Consider the following 23,336-nt stretch of genomic DNA (forward strand, 5'->3'; position numbering starts at 1 on the left):
CTTACATACATTGCACCAGAAAAAGTCTAGTCACCAGACAGCAACATTTTTTTCTTGTGATGAGAACCTATAAGATCTACTGTCTGAACAACTTTCAAATGCAGTATGCAATACAGTATTATTATCTATACCATAGTGTATATTGTACCCCCAGGACTTATTTCATAACTTGAAGTTTATACTTCTGACCTTCTTTACCATTTTGCCCACCTTCAGCCCATGCCACTGACAACCACCAATCTGTTCTTTGTATCCGTTTCGAAATTCGATAGGTGAGATCATATAGTATGTGTCTTTGTCTGATTTAAGTCATTTAGCATAATGCCCTCAAGATCCATCCATATTATCACAAAGGCAAGATCTGATTCTTATGCTGCTGCTGCTGCTGCTGCTAAGCCGCTTCAGTCACGTCCAACTCTGTGCGACCCCATAGACAGCAGCCCACCAGGCTCCCCCGTCCCTGGGATTCTCCAGGCAAGAGCACTGGAGTGGGTTGCCATTTCCTTCTCCAATGCATGACAGTGAAAAGTCAAAGTGAAGTCACTCAGTCGTGTCCAACTCTTCGCAACCCCATGGACTGCAGCCTACCAGGCTCCTCCGTCCATGGGATTTTCCAGGCGAGAGCACTGGAGTGGGTGCCATTATGGCTGACTATGTATACACACACACACCACTTCATCCGTTCATCCGTTCTTCACCCATCCATGGATATCAATGACTCCATAGCTTGACTACTGTAAATGATGTTGCAATGAATATGGGAATACAGCAATCTTTTTAAGTCAGTGTTTTTGTTTTCTTCGGGTAAATACCCAGAAGTGAAATTGCTGGATCATATGATACTTTTATTCTTAATTTAAAAAAACATCGGGGGGCGCCTCCATACTGTTCTCCATAGCAAATCTACATTCCCACCAATGGCGCACAGGGGTTTCCTTTTCTCCATGCCCTCTCCAACAGCGATTATTTCTTGTCTTTCTGGTAAGAGCCACCCTAACAGGTGTGAGGTGATGTCTCGCTGTGGTTTTGGTCTCCCTGATGATAGTGGTGCTGAGCACTGTTTTCAAGCACGCGTTGGCCTTTACTATTTATCTTGTTTTCCAAGCCTGGAAAGAAAGCATGCTCACACCAGGACCCCAATACCAGGATGGCATCGTTCACGTTAATCTCTCTCTTTCTGGAGTCATGTTTCTTGTCTAAAAATCAGTAAATACCAATTCTGATGCACATCAATGTCATGCAACTTAGAGGCAGACAACATTTCCTTTGATCCAGTTGCTCCCAGAGCTAATGAACTCCACTGAACTAAGCCTTGCGACATCACAGTCTTTAGTCAAGGCAGACCTTCTTGTCACAGAGAATTTTAATCTTCTGCATCACTATAAAACAAGGTGGCGATCTGCAAAACTCGAACATGATGACTCAGCACAGAAGCTTAGTTCAATATGATTTTATTTAAAAATCTGCAAAGCCAAAGGAGGGGTCTGATGTTTTGTTAAAACAATTTTCACAGTATATATTTCAGCCTTTTTTAGCTTTGTGTTGAATAATAACAGAAAAGGAAGTTTCTGTTCAAGACCCTCACTCCAGCACAGCACACTTAGCCAGGCGCCCGGGATCGAGTGGCTGGGCGGGTCACCCTGGCCTGAGCTCACAGTGAATCCTCCCCCTCAAGTAGAGCCCTAGTTCTTCCCCAAGCACACAGACTTATTTTCACTGCTCTCCACAGGCCCTGAGAATCCTTAAAAGTTGAGAAAAGTGTGAAAGGATTCCTTAACTCATTGCCTGTAACAAACCCAGCTACTGGTTAACTGCTGACAATCACAAGTATAAACACTTGAAATGTATAAGATGTTCCACGTTGAATGGAACAACTTAAATTTTAAAAAATTAAGTCAAGTAACATGCTTTCATGTTTTAAAACGTTACTTAATAAAACTTACTGAGACAAGATATACAGCACTTTCTGTATTTGGTATTACAAACTCCTACTGACGATAAGCTACTTGATGGTTGAAAAAAATAAAAAAGAGAAGAAACCGTACGTATTGTTTTATAAACGATGCCTGAAGGAATGTCATGTTGTAAATTCTGTTACTAAGATTAAGCCTGGGGAGAAAAAAAGATCTACAAAAGCAACACCCATGTGCTTTTAAATGGTGAGGTAGACTTTTTCCTATGCAGCAAATGGAAGATAACCGAAAATGCATACAGCTCACAAATCTTCTTTAAAAAAAAAACCGTTCAGGTTATAGTCACTTTCACAAATAAGACATTTATAAACCACGAGGTGGAGAGGTCAAACTCGGGGAAGCTCCACACTTTATGTGTTACTCGGAGATTCGATAATCAATCTTGGATCAATCAACTCTCTCCAAAAAACGGTTATCTGAGGAAAAACAGAAAATATTCAGTTTAGAGACGTCATTTTGAGGTCATATGAATTTTAGTCAGTTAAAAACTTCAATTTCCATTTGTGAAGAATGCTTGAGGACTGGAGGTAATTTGAGTCCCAGTAAATTCAGTTCAACTAGGGTAGAAGGCCTTGTTTACCTAGAACACAGCTAAATTTTATATTAAATATATTTCATCTTCCTTTGATTTAGAGCATGGGCTGGGGCTGGGTGGTACCAGCTGGTTACCAAGGGGTCAGAAGGATTTGCCCAACCAGTCTCTATGGACAAGCAGTCTGCAGACTTCTTGGGAGGCAGATACGGCCCAGAGGGTTATCACTAGATTGCCCATGCCCTTTCATGCAGCTCTATGGTTCTTTTCCTGTGCTGCCTAAAAACAGAGGAGCTATTTCGCATTTTACCAAGAGAAAGCAAAGCTAACGAAGGCCATGTGGATGAATAATGAGAGCCATCTAGTGTCCAAAAACGTAATTACAGGCCCTACTTCAGGCCTCAGTTTAATAAGGCCTCCCTCCAAGAGGAAAGCCTCCAACATTTAATTTTCCAGTGTAGTTTCCAAGAATACATTTCAACAAAAAAGTGGGACTGCATATATTGCAAATAAAGAAGTACAGGATACGGGGCCAAATCTGCAGAGCCTACCACAGATCCTAAAAATGTGCTTTTGGAGTAAATCCCTGAGTGTCATCTATCCTAAAGACAAAGCAAAACATACAGTCTGGTTAGGGTTTCCACAAGTTTACATTTCAGATAAAACGTGACTGTGCAATAGTAAAACTTCAGAATAATATCATAACATTTCAAATATAAACACCTTAAGAAGCGGTTTCTTAAATATAAATTCTATTCACTTCAATGCTACCATACTCTAACGAGGCAGCCATTCCAGCATCTCTGGAAGTCTGGCTGCCAACAAAGCTCTAAACCATATACTTCCTAAAATGGCAATTTAAGGACTTAAAATCAGAAGACAGATTCATCACTGTGTCATTCTTCAAAAGTATCTGCACTGTTCTACGTCAGAATCACGGTAACTCTTGGGAGGTAGTAGTGACTGTAAGGAGACACAGTGGAGACTTCTGGAGATCCCCGCCTCCCCCCCACCCCCACCCCCCCCCGCCCCGCAAGGCCGGGATCCTCTCTGATTTTATGCAAGCAGTGCAGGAAGCCGCAGCGTGTCACCCTCCAGACCGCCAGCAGCCAGTCAAGCGAATGGACGACCACGCAATCCCAGAAGAGAAGCACGCCTACCCTCTTTTCCTGCGTCACAGCGTACTCCACTACCTCAGCTCCATTTTCGTTGTGATAAACCAAATCAAATTTCCCAGGTTCTTTCATGGCTGAAACCAGACGGTAGGAAGGAGAGACAATAAGTCATTTCCCAGTAGTGAAAAAGTTCCTCTACAGGGAATTCGTATCATTAGAAAAACCACCACAAACAAACTGCCCGTTGATGTGGAGGCTGGTGCACAGAGGAAAGCATAGAGTGCTCAGTGACAGGAGATGCTCTGAAGCCTGTGCCAACAGACAGGGGCTTCTCAGGCACTCCCCAGTGACAATCCGCCCTTCCCAGAAAAGAAGTGAGCTGATACACTAGCAATCCCAGAAAAGAGTGTGTAACCACAAGATAATCCCCAACACCCCCAGAACCGGTTTGTTTCAACAAGAGAAGGCAACGTGAATTCTGCAAAATTCTTATATCTTGCTGTGTCCGCAGACATTGTACATGCTTCCCTGGTAACACAGCAGTCCTCATTTTACATGGTAGGGTGGGGCTCTAGAAATGACCACACAAGCTGAAATCATGCAAAACAATCTTAATCAATGGGGAAACTGATGACTGTCTCACGGTTAAAATGTTTTGTCAAAACATTCAAACCTTTACTGTATAGGGAAATGAAAACACAGTAAAACTGCCATTTATGTAGGACACTGACCCAACTTAAAACAGAAACAATGAGAATCAGTGACAGAACCGTGACTGTTCTGTGTCCACACACACCCAGGTGGTTTGGACAGCGCTCGCCCCCTTGCCATCCAGCCACAGTGCAGAGCGAGGACCTTGCCCACGCCTGGCACAGCCGCCACACTCCTTTCCGTTTGAGTCCACTTTCAGCAAGATATCCTTTGAGTTTTTAACGTTATGAAATAGATCTGAGAGTTTCTTTCTCTCAGTTTTGCTCAGTTTTTTGCTGATGTAATTCCTAGGACATCCTTATTCCTTTCATCATGACCGCTCTCCTCGCTGATGTCAAGAAGTGCACAGGAAGCGCAAAGCCAGCATTTCCACAGTGAGCTCCTTCTTCTACGAGCTCACTTAAATTCAGTGTGGATGTGACTTTTAGGGCTATCCCTTTCTGTTTCTTTGTCACTCCTTCACTGCTGTTGGCCAAGTCCCTATTCAATTATCCACTTTTGTAAAGCGACACGTGGGTTTATGACTGAGACAAGGAGGCACCACAACCATACCCTGTGCTACGGTGTGGGAACTGAGTAACAGATGCACCGCGGCCAGCGCCAAAACACTCTGAAAGAAGCAGGGTGACTAGTCCCTGACCATAATGGGCACCTGCTACTGTGCAGTGGTCTGTGTGGGCTGGAGAGCTGGCAGTACTTCACACACTCACTCACAGCTAACAGGGGCCTCCCTGGTGGTCCAGTGGCTAAGACTCCACGCTCGCAATGCAGGGGGCCCAGGTGTGAGCCCTGGTCAGGGAACTAGAACCCACACGCTACAACGGGAGATCTACAACTCAGACCTAGTGCAGTCAAAGAAAGAAACAAATACTTTTAAAAAGGAGAGTTAATATACCAAGGACACTGGAGACTGGTTCTATTTAACAAAACCATGGTAACTTGAATTCATGTATATTAGAACTATGCAAAGTGAGGACTACCTGTATTTCTGCTACAAAACAGATCAGGTGCTTCTTGATGCTCCCAAAAAGAAAAGTTCTAATTGGATATCATCAGTGTCAATCACCTGACAAGAAGTGACCAGGCTGTGTCCACAGAATTTGACCACAGACAAACCTCTGTCCAACATTCCTAAGGAGGATTTCTTCAAATGAAATCTAATCAGAAGAGAGCTGGAAAACCAGTGTAAGGTTTTTTGTTTATGTTTTTTCTGGGTGCCCTCACACCTTGCAGGATCTTAGTTCCCCAACCAGGGATTGAACCTGAGCCCCAGCAGAGAAAGCGTCAGATCCTAACCACTGGACCACCAGGGAATCCCCTGAAAAATCTTTTTGAATGATTCCTGCATACTACAGTCTTGACTCTTTTACTATCTTATTTAAACATGAACAGAAAATTAATTCCTTAGTCTGCTAAAGAAAAAGGGATCGCCTCTAATCTCTGGGCAGGGACCCCTGCAAACACAACCCAAGTTAAGCCATACACAATAAAAGCCCTGTTATTCCAGGGTTTCAGAACCAAAAATGGGTGGGGTGATTCAGGCATAAAGCAGGGAACCATTTAAAATAATGCATGAGAGTGTGGCTACACTTATCTATTTCAGAATTTTTATTTTGATTTAACACAGAGAAGTATGTTCATTTGCCAGCCTTTTCAAACAGAGCTAGTAGGTCTTATGAGTCACTGACTGGAGCTGTCTTTCTTTTATAAACTTTATCCCTAATGCATATATGCAATTTCCAGGTTTTGAGTTTTGAGGGGTTTTGTTTGGTTTTATTTTCTGGTTATGCCACGCAGCATGGAGGATCTTAGTTTCCCACCAGGGATCAAACCCACACCCTCTGCACTGGGAGCATGGAGTCTTAACCACTGGACCACCAGGAAAAGTCCCGAGGTTTTTTGATTTTTGTCTTTCAAGTGGATGCAAGAATATAAAACTAGCAACACAATTTAAGTGCAGAATCTTCTCACATTTTTATCAAATTCCTCCCAAACTCTTATAGCTAACCCATCACATATAATTCAAAAGCAAAATTTTCAGCAACGATCCTGAGTTATCATTCAATTTAGGTCTCATAGACATAACTTTTTTTGCCATCAATTTTCATTAATTGATGTAATTTTATGAAATTACATGGTTACAGTAATAAGAACAACGTGTCTAACAGTTTGGGGAACAACGCCAACAGCTCTCAGCAGACAGCAACCGCACTAGCGGAAGCGCAGGGCGGCCCACCCCCAGGCCCTGCGCGCGGACAGAGGCAGCAGAGGGCCCCGTAGCCACGGCGGCCAAGGAGGACGGCGGCGCCTGAGCTAGAAGCTGTTCACAAGCCCGTGCGGACGTGAAGAGCCTACGCTTTCAAATATCTTTCTAGAAGACTCACCAGGTAAGGATGAAAGAATTTCTATGTCTACTTGCTGGGTCTCCGGGTTATGGCTTAATATTCTTCCTTCCTTTCAAAATAAAAGTCCAAGTCAAAAATCACCATGTGAAATAGGATGAATGTACTAAAACCACTTAGAAATAGTTAAGATGGTGAGTTTTCTGTGAATTTCATTTCAACAAAATTTTTTAAAATGAGTCGACATGTATCTGAAACATGACTCCCACAGCAAGCCCCATTTCTCTGGTTTAAATTATCGCTGGTGCAGGCTCCACACGGCTAGGAACAGCCCCAGAGCCCACAGCCTCTAGTCACCCAAACTAGCCGGCCCTGCAACCCCGAGGAGGCCCGGACGGAAGCTGCTCACCCTTGCCCTGCCTCCCGGCCACAGCCAGACGCTGGCGCCTGGAGGCCTGCCTGGCGTGGCATCTCCTTTCTCTTGGGAAATGTAACTAATAAATTCCTCTCTTCAGTAGCACTGACTCTGCTGTGTTATCGCTCGTCACCTCCATAAATTAAAGTCCCATGGATAGATATTAGACAGGGTTGGGGGTTGGGGAGACTACATTCTTTGAAGATAGCTTTGACTTTTAAAGACAAGCTTAATGAATAAAGCTAATGATCTAGGTGGATAACAGCATTTGACATCAAAGCAAAACAGTAACACTGATGTTCACTCTTGAAATGGTTTGGAAAGTAACTTCAGAAAAGTCCTAAAAATACTGGAAACAAAGTAGCAAACAGCTTTCCAAAATAATAACTCTAATGACCAACATCTATTTAATATGCATTTAAAAAATCTATATCATGTTGATGTATGGCAAAACGAATACAGTATTATAAAGTAAAATAAAGTAATATTTTTTAAAAATCTACATCATCTATAATCAATGATTGATACAGCTTGTGGGACATATAAATTCTATGTTTATTTCCATTTCCTCACATACTGCAGAATTAAATTAATCATCTGTAGTAGGGTGAAAAACATCCTGGTCTCCCCAAGACAGGTCCATTTATGCTTCCCTTCAGTATAAATTATCAATACAGTAGTAATCCTTTTCATTTGCAAGTGTTCTGATGTAGATGGTAAGTTATGTGGTCACCTATATTAAGGGACTAAGATGAAAAGATGGAAATACACCAAACACCCAGAACTAACCAACCAAATTTCTTCATGAACTGATTCTTCTTCTAGCCTGCTTTTGAACAAAGATTCTTACCAAGATTTTAAAAGACTTCCAAGGTATCAACTCAGATTAATTCATTGTTGTGCCTTATCTATACCACTATGTTAGCATATCAATTATTTCCTTTAAAAATGGGCTCACATTCTGAATCTCACATCAAAATAAGAAAGTATGCATTTTAACAAGATTTTAACACAATTTTGAATGGGTAAGAAAGGGAAGAAAACATGTAATTCTATAGTCCTACTGAGTCACACTTTTACTGAACTGTGATGAAGTTCATATGCCAGTATGAAGTCCCACACAAATATTAAATGAGGAAATTCCACGGATAATATTTGTGAATTACCTGTGGTTAACTGGTAAGGCAAAAGAAACCATATTAGATCATAGTAACCAATAGGAACGCCAGGCTGGCTGAAGCACGGCTGGAATTAAGATTGCCGGGAGAAATATCAACAACCTCACATATGCAGATGACACCACCCTTATGGAAAGTGAAAAGGAACTAAAGAGCCTCCTGATGAAAGTGAAAGAGGAGAGTGAAGAAGTTGGCTTAAACTCAACATTCAGAAAACAAAGATCATGGCATCTGGTCCCATCACTTCATGGGAAATAGATGGGGAAACAGTGGAAACAGTGTCAGACTTTATTTGGGGGGGCTCCAAAATCACTGCAGATGGTGATTGCAGCCATGAAATTAAAAGACGCTTACACCTTGGAAGAAAAGCTATGACCAACCTATACAGCATATTAAAAAGCAGAGACATTACTTTGCCAACAAAGGTCCATCTAGTCAAAGCTGTGGTTTTTCCAGTAGTCATGTATGGATATGAGAGTTAGACTGTAAAGAAAGCTGAGTGCCAAAGAATTGATGCTTTTGAACTGCGCTGTTCAAGAAGACTCTTGAGAGTCCCTTGGACTGCAAGATCAAACCAATCCGTCCTAAAGGAAACCAGTCCTGAATATTTATTGGAAGGACTGATGCTGAAGCTGCAACTCCAATACTTTGGCCACCTGATACAAAGAGCTGACTCATTGGAAAAGACCCTGATGCTGGGAAAGATTAAAGGCAGAAGGGGACAAGAAGGGGTATGAGATGGTTGGATGGCATCACCAACTCATGGGACATGAGTCTGAGCAAGCTCCAGGAGTTGATGATGGACAGGGAAGCCTGGCATACTGCAGTCCATGGGACTGCAGAGTCAGACACGACTGAGCGACGGAACTGACTGAACCAATAGGAAATCATAAATATATGAAATAGATTCCCATGCCGAAAATAATCAAATTTTCTGGCTGAGTCTGTGCATGCGTGCTCACGCAGCAGGCTCCACTGTCCACGGGATTCTCCAGGCAAGAATACTGGAGTGGATTTCCATCTCCTACTCCAGGGGATCTTCCCGACCCAGGGATTGAACCCATATCACCTGCATCTCCTACGCCGGCAGATAGATTCTTTACCACTGAGCCATCTGGGAAGCCCTTTGACTGAGAGCTATTTTATTTCCTTTCAAAGATGAGGATCATGGGGAGGGATATTCAAATAACTCTGTGTATCTAAGCTGATTAGAAAAAACTGAGTAAAAAAAAAATTTGTCATTCTCACTCTATATTCCTCCTAGGTATTATAACACGGAGAGACTTCAAACTGATATCATTAAAAAGTTTACATTTTGATAATATTTTTATTTTCTACTTTACAGCACTGTTTACTCCATAAAAATCTGTTATTTAGCAGTATTAAACATGACTTTAGCTTCTTTAATGTACTGACATTTGATTATTTGTAAATAAAGACCCTTACCTTGTAGTCAGAGACATCAGGAGAGTAATTGGATGTTAGTTCCAAAAGCTAAAAAAGAAGGAAAAAAACTCACAAATACAGATACCCCGTGTTTCCTTTTCCTTACTCCTAAGAAAACAAAACATGCCGTGTTCGGGTGCTTACTCCACCACTCAGGAAGCCCTACCAAGAGCCTGTAGCAAAACAGGGGTTCAAGTAGGAAAGGTTCTTTGGGGGGTTTTGGGAGGTTTGGAGGTGACATGTAGAGCCTTTTTTTATTGAGCACTTGCTGTGTTCCAGACATCAGGCTGAGCTATTTTTATTCACTCAGAAAAGAATTACTGGGCACCTACCACATGGCAAGAGAACATGAAAGATATGATTCAGGAAGAGTTTTTATAAATAAGTTAGTTTAATAATCCATTAAATTTTATTAACATAAATTACATTAACTTATAGGTACAAATATAACCTAATGTGCTAATGACTAAGTTTACCGGGACGAGGAATGAACTCTTTTGCTGCTAACTGCTGTTGTTTTTAAATACATACCTTGAATGCGATCTTCTCTCCGACTTGAGGGGCGGCTGCTAACAGTGGTAGGAGACTGTAGTCCTTCCTGTGTGTCTCCATGGGGTTCTGAAAAACAGTATGAGTCACCAGACTGTGTTACTGGTGAGAAAATGTGAACCCCGACATCTGCTCCAGACACACAGCACGAGGGAACGGGAAGACATGCGCTCACAGCAGTACTTACCTGGATGATGGTAGATGAGTTTGTTACCATTTCATTCAACTGCTGTTGCTTCTGATAGTCGGCGTTTCTATTTAAAACATAGGGAACAGCATGCCCTCGTCCTCGACCTCTGCCCCGCATACCCCGCCCCCTCGCTCCCTTCCAGGAAAGAAGGTCCTCTCCTCTACCCCAGCCTCTTCCCAAACTGGCGGGGAGAGTCACATTGGGAGGAGGGCAGAGGACTGTTTGGGTCCGACCGCCACTGTTTGGGTCCGACTGCTTCCATCCAGAGGCGTTTGGAGCCTGTGATGATGGCCCTGGACAATTTCTTCCTACAAAGAGGCCTACAGTCTTTAAGAACTCCGCAGTACACTCGGGGGTCCTTTTTGGCATCACGCATTGATCGTCTGACTCTGAACTCGAGTCTGAACTGGAAGACGATGTTCTGGAGGTCTTGCCCTTGACAGGGACAGAGGTAAAACCAGTTTTTGGAGCCACTTTGTTTGCAGCTGTGGTTTTCACGGAGGATCCGTCCTTTGACACGTCCGTCGAGATTTTCTCTGAGGAGTGTCTGACCTCCAAGATGACGTTGCTGAGGCCATCACTGGTTGATTCGTGGTAAGACTCAGACTCCGAGGAGGAATCGGGACTGTCTTTTGTACGGACGACCATGCCACCTTTCCTGTTGGCTTTCACAAGGCTGTTTCTAGCAGGAAGAGCTTTAGGGCTGCACTTCTGGAGGGTCCACTCTTTCACAGACTGTGCTTTAGAAGACTTGGGAGTCTTGGCATGTTTTTTATATTCACGTTTCTCCTTCTTCTTTGGCGATTTTTTTTCAGTCTCTCCATCATCAACCTCCACTGCATCACACGTGGCTTTGTTTTTCCTCTTGTTTTTTTTACTCACACTCTGGTCTGTGGCGGCTTTCGGTTCTAAATCCAAGGTCTTCTCACTGTTATTGTTCTCATGCCTCTTCCAAAGCTTCTTTGAATTTCTGTAATCCAGTTCAGTTTCTTCATCTTCGTCCAACTTAAATGCCCGCTTCTTTGCTTTTCTAGGTAATAAACGAGTACTATCCCCATTACTAACTGTTACAGGACTCTCAGCAATTCCTCTCTCTTCTAATTTAACTCTGTTAAAAGAACAAGAGAGAAAGCTTTAGTAATTCATAAGCATGTCTCCAGGGCATAGTTATACGCTAACATGATTACATCAGGCAATGAAAAAAAGGTCAAATCACTTCAAGATAAAAGACTCTCTTTAACAAAATGATCTATAGCGTCACTTATGGTCAACTTTCAAACAACCAGTTTTATTTACTGATCATCTACTGCATCCTAAAATCAGATTTTTTTTTCACCTAAACACCATCGTGAAGTAGGTTTCTTTTCATTTTAAAACTGATCACAAAATTACAGTTCATACAATTAACTGCCCAGGACCCACAGCCAGTAAGTCACGGAAATGTAACTCAAGCTTGTTTCTCTAATTCCAAAGTTCACAACCTTTCCACTATGTTATGTGCCTACCCTAAATGGTGACAATGCTGATTACCCATTTTGCTTTTAGTTGTGAGCTATTTTTTAAAATCAGATTTCATTTTTATTTTGTTTGAATTTAGGAAAACACTGAACATGTTTTAAACTGTACTGACAGCCATTATAAAATTCTATAACATTTGGTGATTATTAATTTCATGTTGTCAACCTGGCTTCCCTGAGAGCTCAGTTGGTAAAGAATCTGCCTGCAATGCAGGAGACCCCGGTTCAATTCCTGGGTCAGGAAGATCCCCTAGAGAAGGGACAGGCTACCCACTCCAGTATTCCTGGGGTTCCCTCTTGGCTCAGCTGGTAAAGAATCCACCTGCAGTGTGGGAGAACTGGGTTCGATCCCTGGGTTGGAAAGATCTGCTGGAAAAGGGAACGGCTGCCCACTCCAGTATTCTGGCCTGGAGAACTACATGAACTATACATAGTCCATGGGGTCGCAAAGAGTCAGACATGACTGACTTTCACTTTCCATCTGACCAGGCCCTGGGGTACCCAGATAGTCGGTTAAACATTGTTCTGGGTGTGTCTGTGGGCGTGTTTCAGAATGCGATTAACATCTGAATTTGTACACTAAATAGACTGACTGCCTTTGTGACCAGGCGTGTCTGCTAAGCCGCTTCAGTCGTGTCCAACTCTTCGTGACCCTGTGGACTGTAGCCCACCAGGCAGCCATGTCCCTGGGATTCTCCAAGCAAGAATACTGGAATGGGTTGCTGTGCCCTCCTCCAGGGGATCTTCCCAACCCAGGGATCAAACTCCCATCTCTTAGTCTCCTGCAATGGGAGGCGGATTCTTCACCACTAGTGCCACTGGGAAGCCCACCTTTGTGAGCAGACGTCCCAGTGTGAATGAGACTCAGACTAAAAGGCTGAGCAAGAGGGAATTCCCACCCCCTGCCTACCTTTGAGCTGGGACATCAGAAGAACTTCTCTTCATTTAGACTAGGAATCAGACTGAAATATACCATCAGCTCTCCTGGTTCTCAGGCCTTTGCACTTGGGCTGGAAGTTTATCATCAGCTTTCCCGGGTCTCCAGATTGCCAACTGCAATCTTGGGACTCCTCAGTCTCCATAATCTCATGAGCCAAGTCCTTATTGAAAACCTCATTTCTACATCTACAGCTACAGCCACGTCTGTGTCAGCTCGAATTCTTTCTGTTTCTCTGGAGAACTCCAATACCCAGTTCATCCAACAGCACTTCACTGTAGTAAAGGAATTCTGTTCCTCCATGGACTGGCGACAGTTAATTCTAATATGCAAAGCCAGAGTGACAGAGACCTGAGTGAGCGTCACCAATGTCAAGCACGCAGTGGGTGTTTAAAAACGCCTGCTAAAAACAAACATTATTCTTGCAACATATTTACATCCAGGTGTACCTTTCACCAAGTACTTTTAGTGACCAGGGAACAAGCCGACAATCAGATTTGAAAATAAAGTACAACCAGTGAGTAATAAAACAGATTATAGGCATTCTTAAATTTTTGAAGGTACATTAATCCTATGGATTTATCTCAATGTGGTAGTTGAAAAAAATCCTCAGTTACCCTTCAGGATACACAAATATACAGACACATACACATAAAGATAAAATAAAAGCTATTGATGCCAGAAGGAGGACACAGAGAGAAATAAAACTCTGAAATAGCAGGGACTTCCATAATAAAAACTCATTACCTGCTGTCCTCAGCTGTGGATGTCGGCACCTAGGAGCAAGGAAGTAACCCTCAAGCTGGCAAAAGCCAGTCTGGGACACTGCGAATCTAAGAACTAGTGAGGAACTGCAGGGTACGGAACTTTCCGTAACCTCTTTCATCAGTTTGTTTTCACGTGTAGCGATGCAATGATTCGGGCTTCAGTTCTGAGATGCTGATGAGTACCAAACTTCTCATCACACTTTGAAAATAGATGCAGGAAATCCACACACCTATGGACACCTTATCTTTGACAAAGGAGGCAAAAAAAATATCACGGAGAAAAGACAATCTCTTCAACAAGTGGTGCTGGGAAAAGTGGTCAACTACATGTAAACGAATGGAATGGGGACACTTTCTAACACCATACACAAAAATAAACTAAAAATGGATTAAGGACCTAAATGTAAGACCAGAAACTATAAAACTCTTACAGGAAAACATAGGCAGAACACTCTGTGACATAAATCACAGCAAGATGCTACATGACCCACCTCCTGGAGTAATGGAAAGAAAAAAATAAACACATGGGACCCAGCTGAACTTAAAAGCTTTTGCACAACGAAAGAAACTATAAGCAAGGTGAAAAGACAGACCTCAGAGTGGGAGAAAATAACAGAAAACGAAACAACTGACAAAGAATTAATCTCCAAAATATACATGCAGCTCAATACCAGAAAAACCAACAACCCAACCAAAAAGTGGGCAAAAGACCAAAACAGACATTTCTCCAAAGAAGACACACAGATGGCTAACAAATACATGAAAAGATGCTCAACATCACTCATTATTAGAGAAATGCAAATCAAAACCACAATGAGGTATCATCTCAGACCGGTCAGAATGAGCATCATCAAAAAGTCTATACACAATAAATGCTGGAGAGGGTATAGAGAAAAGGGAACGCTCTTACATCATTGGTGGGAATGCAAACTGGTACAGCCACTATGGTGAACAGTGTAGAGATTCCTTAAAAAAAAACAAACAAACTGGGAATACAACTGCCATACAACCCAGCAATCCCACTGCTGAGGATACAACCCGAGGAAACCAGAATTGAAAGAGACACGTGTACCCCAATGTTCATCGCAGCACTGTTTACAATAGCCAGGACATGGAAACAGCCTAGATGTCCACTGGCAGACGAGTGGATAAGGAACCTGTCATACATACCACAGTGGAATATTACTCAGCTATAAAAAGGAACACATTTGAGTCAGTTCAAATGAAGTGGATGAACTTGGAGCCTATTATTCAGAGTGAAGTCAGTCAGAAAGAGAAAGACAAATACTGTATATTAACGCATATTATGGAATTTAGGAAGATGGTACCAGTGATCCTACATGCAGGGCAGCACGGAGACACAGAGGTAAAGAGCAGACTTTTGGACTCAGCGGGAGGAGGAGAGGGTGGGATGATTTGAGGGAATAGCACTGAACCATGCATATTGCCGTATGTAAAATAGATGCCCAGTGCAAGTCCAATGCATGAAGAAGGGCACGCAAAGCCGGTGCTTTGGGACAACCTAGAGGGATAGGGTGAGGAGGGAAGTGGGAGGGGGGGTTCAAGGTGGAGGGGGAACACATGTATGAGACACGTGTTCCATATACCTGTGGCCGATTCAAACTGATGTATGGCCAAAACCATCATAATACTGCAACTACCCTCCAATTAAAATAAGTAAGTGAATGAAAAGGACACAGATGTCAGACTTTCTGTTCAGTCACTGCGGCTCATTAGCTCACTGGAACGCCGCACGCGCTGCACCCACTGCGGGCAGGACCCCGGCTTTCAGAGGAGCCTTCCAGAGCAGCTTGAGCGACACCTCACGCGTTCTCAAGACCAAGGGTCTGCGGGTGCTCGACCTGTGACTGCTGCAGCCTCGCCATCTGTGGCTGCTGAAGACAATTCCAGTTTGGAACATACTAAGGCTGAGAAGCTCAGTGCCAACCAGGGAACGAGAAACGGCTCACTTGCCCGGTGGTGGACGCTTCTCTGGCAATGCTATTCATTTCTCCACTTGGATCACAGACAACAAATGTAACCGTCTGCTCACAAACAAAAGTGAATGAAGCTGTCCTTTTACAAAGAACAGTGAGCGACCTGTACAATGAGCAGTGAAGGCAGACGGCCTGTATAGTTTACCTGTCTAATTCCAAGAAATTTTTAAGACTCCCTGTTCACTCAAACTCTTTGCAGGGCAAACTGGGTAAAATGTATTAAAATGTAAGGTAGTCGCTTTAAATCTGCAAGTTCACTTTGAGGATTCTATCATATAGAAATAGAGAAGACATGATCATTTGTACTGCCTGACACCTCCCCACTCCCCCTAGTCATTGCCTGCCAAGGCCAAAGTGACTGAATTCAAATCTTCTTCTGCCTTTGGCTAAAAGTTTAAAGTATCATTATTTCAACTTATCTCATCTGTGAAAATCAGGGTAATAATATAGTACTCAAATGAGCTACCATATATGTTTAGAGCAGTGCTGGGCTACGAGCAAGAGCTATCCAAATGTTAGTTCCAATTTTTATTAATACAATGAATGTATTAATAAAATGAATGTCTTCTGAGGACAGGAGTTGGTGGGTTTTTAATGAACTTGTCCCATCAAATGGAGGTGAAATTCAAAAAAGTGGGTGTAAGCAGGAATCTGCAATCTCTTGGGGCCCCATGTGTCCCCCGCATCACCACCTACAGAGAAGTAAGTTGTCTGAGCAAGGGCACACAGTTAATGAGCCACAGAGCCAAAATTCGAATCCAGAGCTCTGAATTCAGACCCTGATCTCTTCATCATTCTGCTCTCCGTCACTCTTACCTGTCACACAATATTGAACAAAGGTAACCCACACACTCTTGGCATAAATACAGACCTGTACAACTTTTCTGGAGGCCAACCTGACAGTACTTATCAGATTTTAACATTTGACCAAGTAGTACCCCTTCTAGGAATGATCTTACTGAGTCACTGCTCACGTACACAAAGATACTGAAGAATATTCACCACAGCAGTATGTACAGGGAAAACCCAAGGGCATTAGACAAGCATGCTCCTCGATATGACAGAGAGGCGCGCCTGGCATTCTATATTCCTCAAACCATCGGCATGCCACAAAATGAGATTTAGCATCAAGAGACCCAGAGCTGCACAAGGAGCAGCAGCCTTAATGGCAAGGACCTTCTCTGGCATCCAAGATTTCCGGAAACCGGACTGCTCTCAGTCTGGCTCAAACACTGTCTTCTTCATGCTCACTGCCAGCCTCACAGACATGTCAGAGGGCTTGGCTGGCCATCCAAGGAGCTACTGATCACAGCACCATGAGATGAGAACTCGTCTCTAATGTTCTGTATTTAATAATAAGCATCAAATGTCACAGGGTCAAAGAGTGACCGAGGAGAGCAGGCACTTTCTCACAGAATGACTCTTCAACGGAGAGCTCTCACCTCACCTGGTCGCTCTCCAAGCCAGGGGCCGCCGGCAGGCCCCTGTGAAGCTCCCTTCAGGGAGTGTAGTAGGCTAAATTGTGTCCCCTTAAAATTCTTCTACGAAGCCCTAACCCAGAGTACTCTAATGTGACTGTATTTAGAGACGAGCCTTTGAAGAGGTAATAAAATTAAGGTAAGGCCGTTAGAGTGGGCCCTAGTCCACTGTGACTGGTGTCCTGATGAGAGAGAGAGTTTGGACACATAAGGAAACATCAGTCACGCGCCTTTTTGTGACAACAGAGAAAAGGTCATGTGAAGACACAGTGAGAGAGATACCCACGAGCCAAGGACAGAGGCCTCAGTAAAAACCGAAACTTGCCAACATCTTAATCTTAGATTTTCAGGCTCCATAATAGTGAGAGAGACCTTCCGGTTGCTTAAGCCTGTGGTATTTCATCAGAGTGGCCCTCGCAGACTAACGGGGCTCCAGGCAAACGGGAGTGCATCCTCTTCCCAGGGGGGATGGAGACCGTCTTCAGGAGGCCACTGTCAGCAGCCTGGGGGCACAGCAGTCAGCTTCTGGGGGTTCAAACGAAGGGGCTGTGAGGAAGCGACCGCGCCAGACAAGTGTAGAGATGCTCTTGAGCCTCCAGGGTTAATTTCTCAGGATTCCCACAACCAGGCTCCACGTTCCCTCGTGAGAATTCTCTAAGCACTCCTGGCAATCCCAACAAAGCCCTTCTGCTGGTCACACTCATCTATTCGCCAAGTTAGTATTGCTTCTGTCTCCACAACTATACAGGGCCATCCAACATTTCCCTACCTCCCCTTCAGTTACTGCTGAATTCCCTGATCATTTGGGTTCCATCATGATTTCTCCTTTCTCCTTTTTGCACTTAGCAGCAAAACGTGGAATAACGACCCAGTCCACATGGCACAAGAAGATAGTATACAGAAACACAAAACTATTTTGCTCTACTCCAAAAATATTAGGTACCGTGGAGAAAAGAGATTGTGTTCTTCTGTAGCTCTGAAGAAAAGTGAGTCTGAGGAAGACAAGCAAATGACTGGGGACATGAAGTCGCAAAAACATACAGGACTTTTCCAAATTCAACTTTTTCCTACGGTCCGCCCCATTCACCACTGAAGCCAGCTGCCGAGATATTTTTGACATACGCGACTGTGCATCTGGTGTTTAGGAAGAAGTCTGCCTGCCATCGGTGCTGTATTTATTTCCTATAACAGCTTTCATAGTTTGCTTTTGACATTGCTAACTTCATTATAAAGAGTTTAATTTTCAGATGATTAAATGAAGTACAACTGCAATTAGCTATCAGCAAGTTATTAATTCATGAAGCAGGAGAGAGATCAGAAAGTAAGCATAACAGGACAGGATGCAATATTTATAATAAATAGTCCCTGAATTGCAGAAAGAATAGAATGAATAAAAAAGGAAAACAACTTTTTTTGAAACCTGGACTATTTCAAATTGTCATTGGAAATAGCTAAACGTTATTAGTAAATCATAGTGTTCCTGCTTTTATAAGAAAGGCAGAAAGATACATACATGCACTCAAAGATACAGCAACTGTTCCAAATTAAATTCCCTGATGCTATTAAAAAATCATATGAATCTGACATACTCTGGGAAAAAGAATATTCAACATTCAGCAAGCAGAAGGAAGTAGCCTGGTTCACAGCTCTATTTTTTTTTTTCACTGTAAATGAAGCTTTTAAAAAGAGGCCTTGATTTTGTACATACAAAATTAATACACAGAAATCACTTGCATTCCTATATTATAACAGTGAAAGATCAGAAAGAGAAATTAAGGAATCAGTTCCATTTACTACTGCAACAAAAATAATAAAATACCTAGGAATATACCTACCTAAGGAGACAAAAGAACACTGGAAGACACTGATGAAAGGAATCACAGATGACGCAGGCAGATGGAGAGACGCTCCATGTCCCTAGACTAGAAGAGTCACTATTGGGAAAGTGACTGCACCGCCAAATGCAACCTACAGATCCAGTGCTGTCCCTACCAAACTACAAGCGGCGTTTTCACAGAACGAGAACGAAAAAATCGCACAGTTCATATGGAAACACAAACGCTCCCAAATGACCAAACTTGAGAAAGAAGAATGGAGCTGGAGGAATCAACCTTCCTGACTTCAGACTACACTACAAATCTACAGTCATCAAGACAGTGTGGAACTGGCACAAAAACAGGACTATAGACCAATGGAACAAGACAGAAAGCCCAGAACAAACCCATGCACCTATGGGTACCCTGTTTTTGACAAAAGAGGCAAGAATACACAATGGGGCAAAGATAGTCTTTTCAATAAGTGCTGCTGGGAAAACTGGACAACTACATGTAAAAGAATGAAATTACAATACTTCCTAAAACACCATACACAAAGATAAACTCAAAATGGATTAGAAACCTAAACGTTTCAGACCAGAAACTATAAAACTCTTAGAGGAAAACATAGGGAGAATATTCAATGACATATATCACAGCAAGATCCGATATGACCAACCTCCTGGAGTAATGGAAAGGAAAACAAAAATAAACAAATGGGACCCAATTAAACTTAAAAGTGTTTGCACAGCAAAGGAAACTACAAACAAGGTGAACACTCAACGCTGAGAATGGGAGAAAATAAGAGCAACTGAAACAACAGACAAAGGATTAATTTCTAAAATACACAAGCAGCTCATACAACTCAATACCAGAAAAACAAACAACCCAATCAAAAAGTGGGCAAAAGACCTAAGCAGACATCTCTCCAAAGAAGCCTCACAGATGGCTAACACACACATAAAAAGATGCTCAACATCACTCATTATTAGAGAAATGCTAATCAAAACTATAATGAGATATCACCTCACACTGGTCAGAATGGCCGTCATCAAAATATCTACAAACAATAAATGCTGGACAGGGTGTGGAGAAGAGAGAAACCTCTTGCACTGCTGGTGGGAATATAAACTGATACAGCCACTATGGAAGATGGTATGGAGAGTCCTTTAAAAACTAGGAATAAAACCACCCTATGACCCAGCAATCCCATCACTAGGCATAAACCCTGAGGAAACCAAAACTGAAAAACACACATGTATCCTGATATTGGCTGCAGTACTATTTACAACAGCAAGGACACGGAAGCAACCTAGATTTCATCTACAGACACACAAGGGGCTGTTACTCAGCCATAGAAAGGAACGCATCTGAGTCAGCTCTAAAGAGGCGGATGAACTGGAGCCTATTATACAGAGTGAAGTAAGTCAGACAGACAGAGACAAATATATATGAACGCAAATACATGGAATCTACAAAGATGGTACTGATGAACCTATTTGCAGGGCAGCAATGGAGACAGAGATATAGAGAACAGACTTACGCACACGTGGGGTGGGGGAAGAAGGAGAAGATGGGAGGCATGGAGAGAGGAACATGGAAACATACACACTACAGACAGCCAGGGGGAATTTGCTGTATGGCAAGGAACTCAAACTGGGGCTCTGTAACAACCTAGAGGGGTAAGATGCGAGTGAGGTGGGAGGGGGATTCAAGAGGGAGGGGACAGAGGCATACCTATTGTTGATTCATGTTGATATTTGGCAGAAACCAACACGATATTGTAAAGCAATCATCCTCCACTTTAAAATAAATAAATCTAAAATTTTAAAAAAAAGAAGCCCTAAATAAATCACTCCAATATATGAATTTGAACTGAAACTGTTAGGGGAAGCACACTGATTGAAACTGCCCACCCTGGCCAGGCACCATAATAACCATCTGCATGAGTTGTTTTAGGACAGGAGGTCCTGGTAAGGAACAGGGAACTAATAAGCCTCTTGATGAACGTGAAAGAGGAGAGTGGAAAAATTGGCTTAAAGCTCAACATTCAGAAAACGAAGATCATGGCATCTGGTCCCATCACTTCATGGGAAATAGATGGGGAAACAGTGTCAGACTTTATTATTTTTGGGCTCCAAAATCACTGCAGATGGTGACTGCAGCCATGAAATTAAAAGACACTTACTCCTTGGAAGAAAAGTTATGACCATCCTAGATAGCATATTCAAAAGCAGAGATATTACTTTGGCAACAAAGGTCCGTCTAGTTAAGGCTATGGTTTTTCCTGTGGTCATGTATGGCTGTGAGAGTTGGACTGTGAAGGAAGCTGAGCGCCAAAAAATTGATGCTTTTGAACTGTGATGTTGGAGAAGGCTCTTGAGGGTCCCTTGGACTCCAAGGAGATCCAACCAGTCCATTCTGAAGGAGATCAGTCCTGGGTGTTCATTGGAAGGATTGACGCTGAAGCTGAAACTCCAGTACTTTGGCCACCTCATGCGAAGAGTTGACTCACTGGAAAAGACCCTCATGCTGGGAGGGTTTGGGGGCAGGAGGAGAAGGGGACGACAGAGGATGAGATGGCTGGATGGCATCATGGACTCGATGGACATGAGTTTGGGTGAACTGCGGGAGTTGGTGATGGACAGGGAGGCCTGGCGTGCTGCGATTCATGGGGTCGCAAAGAGTCGGACACGACTGAGCGACTGAACTGAACCAGAAGAGTCTGGGAAAGGTCAAAAGGAGACACCACCTGTCTACCCACCTCCCAGAATCCTTCTCTCTGGTATCCGTCTTCGCTGAACAAGGCTGCACCACCAGGAAGGGCTCTGAGTCAGAATGATTGGCTAAGGACAACCCAGAAACTAATCCCATTACCATTAAACCTGAGCCTGCAAGCCATGAGACAGAGCTGTTCTCCTGGGTTCCCTTACCCTACTGCTCTCCACCGGGTGCCCTTTCTCAATAAAAACTCTTGCCTGGTCAGCGCAGGTGTCTCCTCCAACAATTCATTTCCTACTGTTAGACAAGAGCCCAGTTTCGGGCCCTGGAAGGGGTCCCCCTTCCTGCAACAAAACGACTGTCTTACCATTTTACTGAGACATATGAGCCACACGTGAGCAATTTACACAAGACTGCACCTTCACACTCATATCAGTGTCTGTCTGTCTCTTTTTTTTTAAGTTTCCAAAAGCGTATTTACAACTTTGGTTTCCCAAGTCAAAGCCAAAAGGTTACAAACACCTATTTAACCGAACCCAAGTGAGACAGAGAACTGGGCCGCCAGGCGGTCCGGCAGGCGCTCCGAGGCCGGGGAGACCGCACCTGGTGACGAAGCCACGCCTGTTGGGCGCCCGCTGGGGCCCGCGAGCCGCCGGGGCAAGGCCGAGCCCGAGGCAGGCCCGCGCCGCGCACCTAACGACGGGGCGCGGCTGAGCAAGCGCTCGGCAAACCGAGGCTGGACGGGACGCCGAGGCTGGACGGGACGCGGGCCCCGCCCAGACAGCGGGCCGGGGCTTGTCCGCGGCCGGGCCCCCGCGCCCCACGGGGCGGCCGGAGGCCCCCGGGCTCCCGGCAGGCCGCTCGCCGCCCCCCGCGCAGCCGGCCGCGCGGCCTCCGCGCCGGCGGCGCCCCGGCGTGTGCGCAGGCGCGCCCGCCCCCCGCGCCGCGCCGCCCGCGCACCTGAGGCAGTCGTTGTCTCGTACCAGGCGCGCGCTCTCGGCGGGGGGCAGGAGCGCCCCCTCCAAGTAGAGGCCCAGGAGGGCCCCGGAACTGAAGCCGAAGCGCTGGCGGATCAGGCTGATGAGGTCCGTGACGACGCGGCATCCGTTCAGGTCGATGAGAAGCCAGAAAGACGTGCAGTGCGGGGCGCCGGGCGGCGGGTAATCGAATTGAAGCCGTAGCCTAACCGTCTCGGAGGCTGCCATCTTGCTCGATGCGCAACGGAAGCCGAGAGACTCGACCGGGCGACCGAGAGGCGTGCTCGGGGCCCGCCCCCGGCAGCCTACGAGCGTGTGCCCCCTATTGGTGGGAGCGGCTGCGACGGAACGTTGTGAGGGCACCGCGGCGCGGAGCGGGTTCCATTCAGGACAGCGCGCCGGCAGAGGACAGCAGATAGGCGTTTACACCTTTTCTCCTGCGCGCTAGGTACGGTCCGCGTTCAGTCAACTGTCTAGACAAACCCTGCTCAGCAGTGCTCTTTTTCTAAGATATTTGCTCATATACGTAAAATAACACAATCTATTCCGGATTGAGTTGTTATCATTTCTAGTGGGACATGGTTCATCAAAATAGCATGAAACACCACACACTTTGTCACATAATTATTAAACAGGAAAAATAAAATGGGCATGGCAATATAGCTGTGAATAAATGC

General features: G+C 44.2%; 1 protein-coding gene across 2 annotated transcripts; it reads right to left on the minus strand.

The window, feature by feature from the left end:
- Window positions 1–1,435: 1,435 nt before the first annotated feature.
- COIL (coilin) lies at window positions 1,436–22,956 on the minus strand. Of its 2 annotated transcripts, XM_069602542.1 has the most exons (7): window positions 22,643–22,956; window positions 10,449–11,559; window positions 10,244–10,330; window positions 9,713–9,760; window positions 6,716–6,785; window positions 3,666–3,754; window positions 1,436–2,389 (listed from the first exon to the last, which is right to left on the minus strand). In XM_069602542.1, the coding sequence occupies exons 1-7, from the start codon at window positions 22,885–22,887 to the stop codon at window positions 2,324–2,326; spliced, it is 1,716 nt and encodes a 571-aa protein (XP_069458643.1). In that variant the 5' UTR covers window positions 22,888–22,956; the 3' UTR covers window positions 1,436–2,323. The 2 variants fall into 2 exon arrangements, 1 of the variants encoding a protein (XP_069458643.1); XR_011259686.1 differs by lacking the exon at window positions 6,716–6,785 and having other exon boundaries at window positions 22,643–22,924.
- Window positions 22,957–23,336: the final 380 nt, after the last annotated feature.

This window comes from Ovis canadensis, chromosome 11 (genome assembly GCF_042477335.2).
Source record: "Ovis canadensis isolate MfBH-ARS-UI-01 breed Bighorn chromosome 11, ARS-UI_OviCan_v2, whole genome shotgun sequence".
NCBI classification, from domain to species: Eukaryota; Metazoa; Chordata; class Mammalia; order Artiodactyla; family Bovidae; genus Ovis; species Ovis canadensis.